This window comes from Polyodon spathula, chromosome 36 (assembly GCF_017654505.1).
Source record: "Polyodon spathula isolate WHYD16114869_AA chromosome 36, ASM1765450v1, whole genome shotgun sequence".
Lineage (NCBI taxonomy): Eukaryota > Metazoa > Chordata > Actinopteri > Acipenseriformes > Polyodontidae > Polyodon > Polyodon spathula.
Window position 1 is genome coordinate 3,249,149 of NC_054569.1, and position 11,572 is coordinate 3,260,720.

General features: G+C 44.3%; 2 protein-coding genes across 5 annotated transcripts in view; one reads left to right on the forward strand and one right to left on the reverse strand.

Annotated features, from left to right (window-relative positions):
- Nucleotides 1-11,566, forward strand: part of LOC121304005 (protein Aster-B-like) — a 74,950-nt gene extending 63,384 nt beyond the window's left edge. For 2 of the 4 annotated variants that reach the window (XM_041234928.1, XM_041234926.1), the window contains 7 exons: nt 344-367; nt 7,274-7,358; nt 7,785-7,888; nt 9,312-9,407; nt 9,647-9,727; nt 10,265-10,380; nt 11,099-11,566. In XM_041234928.1, coding sequence (XP_041090862.1) covers nt 344-367; nt 7,274-7,358; nt 7,785-7,888; nt 9,312-9,407; nt 9,647-9,727; nt 10,265-10,380; nt 11,099-11,360 — 768 coding nt within the window. In that variant the 3' untranslated portion in view covers nt 11,361-11,566. The remainder of the gene's footprint in view (nt 1-343; nt 368-7,273; nt 7,359-7,784; nt 7,889-9,311; nt 9,408-9,646; nt 9,728-10,264; nt 10,381-11,098) is intronic. The other 2 variants (XM_041234929.1, XM_041234927.1) reach the window with 1 other exon arrangement.
- LOC121303957 (scavenger receptor class F member 1-like) overlaps nt 11,399-11,572 on the reverse strand; it is a 4,310-nt gene continuing 4,136 nt past the window's right edge. The window contains exon 8 of the mRNA XM_041234859.1: nt 11,399-11,457. Coding sequence (XP_041090793.1) covers nt 11,399-11,457 — 59 coding nt within the window. The remainder of the gene's footprint in view (nt 11,458-11,572) is intronic.

The following is an 11,572-nucleotide window of genomic DNA, read 5'->3' on the forward strand; positions in this document are numbered from 1 at the left end:
TAAAGCAGAGCAGGTTTTGGTTTAGTGCTGTGTAGGTGGAGAGACCAGGGGGCAGGTTTCCTTAGCTTTTGCTCCAGGGCAAACTGTGCATTATTATTTCATATGCTAGGAAGACCTACAGACTTTCCAAACTCCTGCATGCTTGTCCATCTGTGCCTTTTGCTTACCTGTCCTGTTATGACTATCACTACTACTGCTACTGCTACTAACCTCTTAGTTAATGCTGAACCGTCCTGCTGTCCCGTTTCTCTTCACTGTGTTTCCTGTGATCGTGTCAGACCCTTGTCTATCTTATATTCTTTTTTCCTTTTTTCTTCTGTCTTCCTTCTCTCTGTCTTCTCAGCATGAAAGACAACACATCATGAGAGTAAGCATGATTTGTATTTTTAGCTTCCTTTTCTATCCTGTGCTGACTGGCCTGTGTAATGTGCGTGCGTGCGTGCGTGCGTGCGTGCGTGAATGTTCAAGCTTCTGGAATGCAGTAGTTTAGTAGGAATATTGCATTTGTCAATGCAAACATGTTGAAGCATTATTAGTAATTTAACAAACTGTTGCATTGATAAATATAAGTAACTGACACACATAGTCAACTTGAGATGCTTTGCTCGAGCGTCCCGGTGCAAAGTTTGCATATTTGAGTGTTCTAAATTATGTATAAAAAGGTGTTTGCTTGTTGGTGTAAGCATGACTAGTAAGGAAAGAACTTCGATCTGCTCAGGATCAGTGGAATCTACCTTTAAACTGGTCACTGCTTGTTCACACATTGTTTACCAGTGGTTTGTCTCGCCTGCTCATGCATTTATGTAAAAATACAAAACCCTCCAATACATTACAAAACACTGTTCCCCGTGGGTTTGTGCATGGCTAGTTTACACAATAAGATGTATTTTCTTAAACGTGGTGCACACTTTGCATTGAAAGCATAAGCTCATGAAATCCGACCCCTTGAGCTCGGCTCTACAGTGCTGTTCATGTTGTTCTGGACAAACCCAGCCAATGCAATGAGAAGCTGCAATGACCATGAGATAGGTCCCCTAAGCAGCCCCCAGGAGCAGCTTGAACAGATGGATTTATTCTGGCTTATGGAAGGGTCTATATGTTAAATAGAAAAAGAAGAGATCATGTAGCTATGAATGTTGGGGTAGGGAGTCTCATTATTATTGAGCTGATCTGTAAATACTTTTTTTAGTTCTGAATTTCATATAATTCATAATGTATTCAACAAAACATTTTCTTAGTAACTAAAACAGTGCAGCACTGTCCAGAGTTCCTGAACGTTCATTATTCAAATCCAGAAATGTGTGACTGGCAGTGTAACCCATGATGTGCATTAGCCCTCCAGTAACAGAATGGCTGATAACACAGCACACAAACAAGAGAGCCATTGTCAGTCCATGCTGATATAGGTTACCTCTCACTTCTACACAGACTATTTGTTACATAGTTTGAATGTTCTTGTCTGAAATGACATGAATCTATTCAGCACATGACCCAGGCCCAACAGGAACCTGCCTTTGCTTTAGTTTTTATTGTGACTTGCCTTCAGCCACGTCAATAGAAAAATACACCCCCTTCCAAAATCCTTTTCTGGTTTTCTATACAGGATCGGACAAAAAATATGTGGGAATATTTGTACAGGACCGTCTGAGCTTGTACGAGCCCCGCCACACCCTGGCTCTGCCTGGCTACAGCGAGCTGCAAGTCGTAGTTTCAGGATTGTGTTTTGGTTTCTGTGTGTTCCTCAGTGAGTGGGTCTTGGTTTACTGCAGGCCCAGCAGCTTTCCGTGGGGTTGGTTTCCAGGGAGAGGGTGTTGCTCTTGGCTTCATTCCGAGGGGACAAAAGTTCACTTTGCAAAATAACTATCTCAGTTGGCACTGGCTGATTTTGTAGAACAAAGTTCAAACAGACTCACTGCTCAAGGAATTGAACACAAGGTCTATAGCTTTCTGCTCACAGACACTTGAATATATTCTAACAGAACGCATCCTTGAACCCTATGACCAGTACACTAATATGTGTGTTTGCATGCATGCAGTATTTATTTCAACATTTAAATCAATGCTTGTTTCGCATTTCCATCCTGTTAATGAGTATCTGGCAGTATCGAAAACAAATACGTGACCACACCATTTCCATCACCAAACAACGCTTTAGAAAGTTATTAAGGACCCTCCCTTCGCTGCACAGAAACTCGCTGGGTTAAATGCCTCCACGCACAGTAAGGCAGCATAAGCACTGTACTGTGTGAAGTTGTTCTCTGAGTTAATGACAGACATACTGTAGGTTAACGAACATTTCATTGCCTTTCCTTCCTGACAAAACATACGCAAAGCTATTTACTTTAAACGCGGCACCAGCACATTTTTCACAAAGGATACACCCACTCAATAAGAGTTGCCAAACCAGGTCTAAAACAATTAAGACACTTATCTTAGGAACTTGTGAGTAGTCTTAAGCTTCTTTCTTAATCGCTTTAGAACTGGAAAGGTTTTTTGGGGTTTTGTCAATGCAGTGGATTTTGCTCACATTATGTCGGACTCTGAGAAGCTCACAGATGCTTCGAGCACGGCTGCAGGGTCCAGTTGCTTTATGTTTTACAGGCATATTGAAAGTTAATGCATAACCTGGGCGGAGCCATGGCAAATCCGTTGCTTAGGGCGCTGGGAAATCCCTTTCCATTTTAGGCATTCTTGTTTACCAATCATTTAAATTAGATTTGTACAGAAATAGTGAAGGCATGGGTTTTGCATCGGTTCTCCTCTGCATGTGCCGTGTTGCTTGCTTGCAGTGGCTGCTGTGTTTTTTACTGCTGTCTGTATTGAACTAAACTGTTTGCTGTTGATTCATTGATGGTGTTCTGCATTGCCATGAAGCAGATTGCGTTGCAAGTGTTTGGTAAGGAAACCCTAGGACACTGCAGTAACTTTCGCACTATAAAGCACACCTTTATTGTGTTATGTAGTGCTCTATACAGTACAAGGTGTGCAAGTGTCCTGTATGGTATTCTATGGTGTTTTAGCTGTGAAGGTATGTGCTTTACAGTGTGGATTGTACAGGATACCCTGGCAGCTTATGTGTGTGGGGTTTAACTGTTTGGACTGCAGAGGCTGCTGTGGACTGCAGAGCTCTCCCTGGAATCGTTGCTCCAGTGTAAAGGATGTGAGCTTCTCTGAGACCTATGAGTCACGTCTTTAGCAGTCTGCCAGTTGTTTTTCCTTCTCTGGCATGTGTAGAACCCGCCCCCCACCCTTGTCAAATAGAATGGCCCCAGAGTTCATTCACCCCTCAGGCTAGCTAAGGGTGGAGAGGAGGGGCCGGGCACGTTTGCCATTGGGAAAGGCTGATTCCATTGAGCGTGAAACATAGAGAGAGAGCTGTACTGTGTGATGATGGTGGTGGAGGAGTTGTGTGCAGCAACCACCAGGGGCTAAGAATCTCACACATGATTTTATGTACCCCACTTCAAAAGTTCATTACATTGAGCGTCTGTTCCTGAGTTAAAAACAGAAACGTATCTTTTGTGCTTTTTTTATGCAAATTCATAACAGCGTTACTTTGTTGTTTTTCATATTAATTCAAGACAGACAATGTCTATTTCTTAGGCTCCATTAGTTGCTTAACTTGAATTTTACGAAGTCAAGCAAATCAACCAGACAATGAAGTTTTCCCTACAGTTTCGTAACCTGTCTTGTAAAAAGTGTGATTTCAAGGTCACTCATCCTGAAAAGGTTGTTTTTGTTTTTTGTTTTTTTTTACTAACTGTACACACTACTGCTCCTCTGAAAGAGGAGGGGGCTCTCTTCAGTCTTCATAACTCTCGCTGTTGCTTCTCTGTCAACAGCTCCCCCACTTCCACATATCATACATCTGCTTCTCGTTTAAAAACCCTCCAGCCCTGCCCTGATTGGACAAGGAGGATGTTTTTAAGGAAAGCAGAACCCCCCCCCCCAACCCCCCTCCTGTCATGTCTGAAAACAAACCCCTCCCACTTTGCTGGCTGCACGCCTTGTTGTTTTGTAAGAAAGTGTTGGGATCAGAGACTGCAGTGCAGGCAGGTTTTTGTTTGTTCTCATTGCTCTGTACTGTAATTGGCGGCACCTTCGGGTCAGTCCTCTTTTGGGCAGCAGGTGCTGCCAGTCTTGTCATTTTGCTTCAAAGATGATCTAGTTCCACGGCTCTCACTGGCACTTCCCAGTATTGAGTGATGGAGACCTGACGACTACAGTGTTCTACCACTAGCCTTGTGGTTTCATAGGTGGATTAAATCACAGTTTTGATTTATCTGTATCATTTTGTTTTTTGATAATTGTTTTTCTCATCATCCAGAGGATTTTTTCAGTCCAAAACTAAAACAGTTTGGTACTTTTGGACAAATCTGTTGCACTGCTTGGAAATTCAGAAGGGCAGGATTCCGTGCAAGCCTCAAGCGGATTGCTATAAAGTTCCACATGTTTCTTCTCTGTTGTTGGTAATAATTTATAGACGTTAAAGGAGAAAAAGCCAAACTGCTTGTCCCTTTCATGCAAAGAGCCTTTGCTTCACTTCTCTACAATCATTTGAGGAAGCAGTAGATTTTTCCTGATTATCATGCTGTTCTTCCAGAGGGACCACACTTTTAAACTTTTTGAAAAGCACTTTTTAAGAGCAAGACTCCTCAGCTGTTTTAAAAATCCGTGCTTATACACTGGGGTGCCTGCCTCTATTAAAGGAGAAAACAGTGGCTTCAATGAAAGAGGAAAGGCGTGGGTACATGTTTGCTGCAACTCTTAAGAACTGTAGCAAGGCTGGGAGAGACTTTGCTGCTGAATAAAGCCCATCACGTTCAGTCCAGCTTCAGCAGTGCAGCCTGGCTGCCTTTGTCCTTGTTACACTGACATGCAGGGTGGGCACTGGGGAATGGGTCAGCTTTTCACTCCCACATTACTGGCATAACTGGAGCAGTTTCAGAGCAGCACCTGACAGCTGGACCCCGACAGAACAGTTTCCAGAAAGGCGCACCAGTCTTCTCTTTACCTGGCTACCTGATCCCTCCTTTTTCCCTGGATGCGATGTGTGTGTTTTCTTCTTCTCTGAAACTTTCTGTTCTCTTATTTAATACTAAGACACAGCGCATCACTGGCAGCTACAAGCTTCGAGCTCAGCTTTACTAGTTCTGAGTGCTTTATGTGTATCCTTGCACCGCTGAGAGTTCTGGCAGCTTTCACTTGAAGCAGAGGGAGTATTGTCATGATTTAATTTCCAGCTGGTTGCAATCTTTCTGCACTCTTCACTCTTCAGTCCAGGCAGCAGCCAAGCCTGTTGCTAGCAAGCACAGGAAACGTCTGGGGAAAATAAAAACTCTAGCAAAGAATCACGGTTACTATAGTGCATTCATTTAAAGCATGTGCTCAAAGTCAGCAGGGTCCACAGGCTGGGCAGTAATAAAAGCATGACAAGTCTGGATGGGCCTTCGGTGTTGCAAAGCCTTTATCTCTCAACTGTAATCGAAAGCGGCCGGCGTTTCTGTGTTTGCAGAGATAGGCGGGACGTGCACGGTGATGCAAGTCAATAATTAACCGCAACGGTGACTAAAGCGATTTGATAAGCGCAGCGAGGAAACAGAAGTTGATTTGGGGGAATCAGAGGACCGGATCGGAGTCTGCCAGGATCGTTTTGAAAGAGTAGTGAATCCAGAGCTGAAATCGCAGAGGGTTTGTCTCTCTCCAGCATGGCTATGAGTGACTCTGTTTTGGACTGGGATCATGTCACTGATTTGGAGGACGCCCAGGTGCTGTGGTACCTGCAGAGACTGCAGGGTGCTACTCTGGAGGAGTTGGAGGAGGAGGAGGAGTGGGAAGACCTGGATTCAGAAGATATTCCAGCAGTAAGTGTGTCTCCTTGCCTAGCCAGAGCTACCTCCACTCCCCAACTCTTTTGCCCAGGATTATATGAGGCTGCAGTAGCTGGCACAGTGGGTTATGCACTTCACCCACGGAGGTCAGCAATGGGTATTAAACCCTGGCTATATGTTACATTGTGAATATTTTGTTGTGGGATTAGAACATGAGAATGCAGGTTGCAAGGTGGCTGAGAAATCTCTCCACAAACAAACTGAAAACATGCTGCCCATAGGATAGAGCTGGAAAGGGCGTTCCGAGGGGTTTATGTCCTTGTGAAAAACTTGAATGTAGCAGCTGTGAGGGTGTGTGGGAATGCGCCTCTGCAGCACTAAATGTGGGAGCACCTGGCGAGACCCTGACTTGTACTGTACACAGGATGTGTTTCTGAGCAGTTATCTTAAAACACTAATTCCTCAGCGCTGATTCATCTGTCTTTAGTCCGACTCTAAAAATGCTGACAAGCTGTGAATCTGTTATAAATAGTGAACGAATTATCGTGACACGGAAGGTCTGGCTTCCTTTTCTAAAAGCGCTCTGTTTATGTGGTGTTGAGTTTAACTATATGTAAAGCCTATCCTTATAAGAACGGATGTATTATATAGAACATTCTGTCAAATAAACCATTAGAAATATACATTTGCATTCTAAAATTAGAGGAATGATAATATTAATAATGGTTCTGGGTTATTTACATTATTACAAAAATTCAGGTTTACAAACTCCAAGGTGGTGTTACATAAATCCGCCTCTGTTTTAGATGCTCATAATAGATAAATTGCCCTGATGGTGAATTCTTGCTTGACCAGTTACCCTCTGCTCATTGTACATGCACATGGTTTTATTCAGTCAAGCCGTTGCTGCTGTAGTGATGAGCCCTTCATTGTGATACCTCTAGTGGTTAGTTAGTTATTGCAGTTAGCTCTGGGAGCCTGTCTGTGTTCAGGAGGATTCCCCAGCACTGTGTTTGCTCAGTGGCGTATGCAAACAGTGATAGCCTTGCTGTGCCTGGTACCACTTCACCACACCTCCTCCTTACGCTGTTCAGACTGGCCCCTTTACAACAGCCCTGGAATGGAAAGATCTCTCCTCCTGGAAAGGGATTGACAGCATGCTGTGCTGAGCTAGGACTGTTCACATGAGCCAGTTGGTTAATCTGTCCCTTTGGAATCCATCGGGTTCCAGACCAATCCTGTAGCTGCATCTGATTATGACATCATGCCTAAGGCCCGTATTCACAAAGCGCAAGCCATTAAGCCGAGTAGGGCTGCAGTGCAAGCTAATGCTTTATGAATAGTGCAGACCTGGATGCTAGCGGGGTGCATGGTCTCTCAGTGCAAGAGTGGCCCAGACAAGTTACTAAAAATATTGTGATGCCGTTTCTGGTGTTTTTCAGGTTTTGAGTCCAACATATAAACAGCGCAATGAAGACTTCAGGAAGTTATTTAAACAGCTGCCAGACACAGAGCGGCTCATAGTGGGTGAGGAACTCAGTACAGATAATCTGTTAATAAATCTGTAGCACGTCCCTCCATTGAACAGTGATAAATTATAGCATACCTTCTTTACACATGCATCTTAGCTTTGCAACCTGGATATTATACACACACACACAAGAGTATGGACACATGTCTGTATGGATATACTGTACACTGCACATGGCTCTATACTGTGTAAACTACAGTAAAGAGTTTAGTAATAACTAAACTCAATCTAATAGGTGCTTGTAACAACCCAATGTTAATTGTAGTTATATATATATATATATGGTGCCACTTATTTGAATACAATATTCCAGTGTGTTGTACCAGATTAAAGAAATCCGATCCTCTGGGCAGCTGTGCAGGTTGCTGTTCAGCTCAGTGCAGTGCAGGTTGTCAGTAACGACCCTTCCTCTCTGCTGGCAGATTACTCCTGCGCCCTGCAAAAGGACATCCTTCTTCAGGGGCGGCTCTACCTCTCCGAAAACTGGATCTGTTTCTATAGCAACATCTTCAGATGGGAAACGCTGGTATGGACTTTGCTTTCTGAGCTTCTCTTCTCTCTCGCTTCCTGATCTAAGGGTTTTGCTTTTTTAAAGCCGTGGTTCTCAGGCACCCCGTCCTCGGAGAGACAAATAAACAGCGCAAACGTTTCTGTGAGATACAGGCTTCTAGTGGCTCTGCATTACACATTCAGCGCAGGACTGGGTTTAACACTGCTGCACCAGACCCGAATCAACAGCAGGCAGGGATGAGTGTGCAGGTTTATTGCAGTGCTGCGGTCAGGAAGCATCATAATATAGAATTGGGTTCAAGCATAAAGCAAAAGCATGTTTTGTTTCAAAAGTAGCAGCTCAGCATTAGTCCAGACCTATAGTGTGAAAGCAGTTCAGTAAGAGCTATGTCACCACCGTCTATGTTTTAGGGGAGAAAATCAGTACTGTCTATTAATAGTGTGTTCAGGATCGTTTTAACTCGTGCAACTAATGCACAAATATTTAACAGCTGTGTTTTTAGAAGCCTGAAGCCAATACTTCCCCTTGTGATAAGTAATCTTAACTTTATGCATTATCGAGGCAATTGATATTTCCAGAACTGTGGTTATAAACGCTGGATACATCATTACCTTGCTAATGCATTGTTAATGCAGTAGTGTGTTTACATGAACCTCCGAGTTCCGTTGAGAAGGGCATATTCTTGTTAACAGAAGTTATAAACGTCACATTTATTACAGTTTCTGCTTTTCCTGTTTATAGCAAAGTATAGTACTGTATTCCAGTATTATTTCAAGAGATGCATAGAAGTTTCTTTTCCAGGTGCATCTGTCCGAAAGTTCCACTGTATTTGCAATCTGCAAATTACCTCTAAGACAATTGCAGTCACAGTACAGCAGTATTAACAGTCAATACAGCAAAACACTACTATCTATAATTTTGGTATTTAATGAAATTGGGTTACAGAACGCAGGCCGCCGAGACACTGCTTTAAAGCAATTGGGTTATAACACAAATGTCACAGTTGCAAAGAAATCTGCCAAAAATAACTGCAACCTCCTTTCCTTCCTGCGTAACAAGCCTGCAGAATGAGTTTCAAAAGTCATATTTTAAGGTTCTGCCGACGGCTGCAATCCTGAATTATTGTGGAATCCGTCTTCCTAAATCGTTTCTTTGTTCGTTGCACCTGCACAGGGTGCCTCTGCTTTGATGCCGTGGTTTTTGTTTAGTTTTTCATTAAATTAAACGCTGTTCTAAAGTTTCTTACATTTTGAAGCCTCCCAAGTTGTTTTTATACTAGCCCACACTTGACGCTTGGTTCTGCAGGATTTGAAAGAGCTGCCTTCAGAAGATATTAAAAGACATTTATGAAGAGCAGCCTCCCTTTAGTTATGTTTAGTCTGGGATTCTCTCCTCTGATCTCTCCCTCTCTTCCCTTCTCCTCCTCTCCCTCTCCCAGCTGACTGTACGCCTGAAGGATATCTGCTACATGACAAAAGAGAAAACCGCTCGCCTCATTCCCAATGCTATTCAAGTTTGCACTGACACTGAAAAGGTAACGCCGTTTGCTATTCAAATCTGGGTTTATGACCAGAACGAGGCATAGCTCTTACCTGTAAGTAACACTGCTTTTATGTTCTGTGATCACAAGGTAAACGTAACCTGTGCAGACCTGTTTTGTGTATTTGTTTCCATGCTGTTTGAGTTGTGGGTTTCCAGCCTGTCACCGTGTGCTCTTGTGAAGCCTCGGTCTTCCTCCTCTTCTGCTCATCAGCCAGTGCTTGTACCCCACAGCACTTCTTTACCTCATTTGGAGCCCGGGACCGAACCTACATGATGATGTTCAGACTGTGGCAGAACGCATTGCTTGATAAGGTACCTGTTACATCCTCTGCCCCTGTCCTGCACACACACAGGTGTGCTGCTGCTTTTGTGAATCGCCACTTTGTTTTCAAGTCGTGGGGTTTTAATAGGTCTTGTTTTGTGCAGTAACCCGACACAGGATATGATGTGGGCAAGTGCCCTCACCTGCTCATTAATATGACACCCCCTGATCGTTTGGCCGCTTTTGCCTTGCCAGTTTATTTATATAAACATTCAAATCAAAAGCATAATAAGGCAGGACTAGGTTGGTGCAGTTGAAGCGCAGTGTAACTGTCATGGAGTGTTTTTTGATGATTATTTAATAACGAACATGCAATCCTATAGCACAAACATATTCTCAAACATAACTTTAACATGTATACATGTATAAATCTAAAACCACAACCCATATATTTCAGACTCCCTTCTGTAAGATTTCTACCCACTTTTTTCCAAGCACTGCACATTTCTCCATGGAGAGGTTAACCCGCCCCTCTCTCCCGGTCCCTCTCTCTGTGCCCCTGCCCCTCTCTCTCCTCCCCTGCCCAGCCGCTGTGTCCCAAGGAGCTATGGCACTTTGTACACCAATGCTACGGGAACGAGCTGGGCCTAACGAGCGACGACGAAGACTACGTGCCCCCCGACGATGACTTCAACACCATGGGGTGAGTGCTGAGCACATGTGTGCGCACCCTCCCCTAACCTGGCGTGTGCTGTCACTGCCCTTGCGAGGACCTCTTCAGTGTACGTCCTGTGATTATTAGGCCGTTCGTTATATTTGTAGGGTCATTCCAATTCTAGGGGACCAGACCATGGGGAGGAGGTTCGTCCATTTCCATGTGCGATTGAGGGCGTGATGCCAGGGAAAGGTGGCTAGTGTAACTCGTGCCCCACATTGTGTCTGAAGGTGGCAAAAATGAGTCTTGACACATTGAGTCTTGGTTCAGTGTTTTGCAGTGGGCTTGATGCATGAAAGCATGAAACAACCTGGGTTGGAGAAGTCATTTCCTTTTTTTTTTTTTTTTTTTTTTTTTTTTAAAGAGGGCTATCCCACACTGCAGCATGCCAGGGCCGGCTGTTGAAGCTCTTGCTGTTCATGTAGTAAGGACTAACCGGACGTGGATCAGTATAGAATTCAGTGTGAGGAGGTTGCAGTTGCTGGCCCCTTGTTACAGAGGAGGTCGTTCTCCGTCAGGACGGTAGCACCATCCTCTCTGAAGTGCTCTGTGCGTGCTCAGAGCTCCTCTCTGAAGTGCTCTGTGCGTGCTCAGAGCTCCTCTCTGAAGTGCTCTGTGCGTGCTCAGAGATCCTCTCTGAAGTGCTCTGTGCGTGCTCAGAGCTGATAATCTTGACATACAGATGCTGTCCCCCTCCCTGGTGCAGGTACTGTGAGGAGATCCCGACCGAGGACAACGAGGTGAATGACAGCTCCTCCAAGAGCAGCATCGAGGTGAAGCCGGACGCCAGCCCGCAGCTGCACAAGAAATCCGTGACCAACAGCACGCTGACGCTGACGGGCAGCAGCGAGGCGCTGGTGTCTGTGAGTGCCGGGGCAGAGAGAGCATGGCTCTCATACCCTAAAGTCTTCAAATCGTATTGTCATTCATTAACTTCTGTGACCCTGAACTCCCTGATCATTGATTAGTTCAGCTTTTCATTTCTAGCAAAGACCTTTTGAATGCTTTACTTTGAGCGAATTCTCTTAGGGTTGGGGAGCTCAATGTATGGCAGTGGAGCTACGCCTGTGTCAATAACAATCAAGACTGACCTTAAAAGTCCTTTTATACTGTACTTAGAAAAGCATTGCAGATTCCAGTGTCCAGTTATCATCCAGCCCTAATTGTTGCTTGGGTAAAT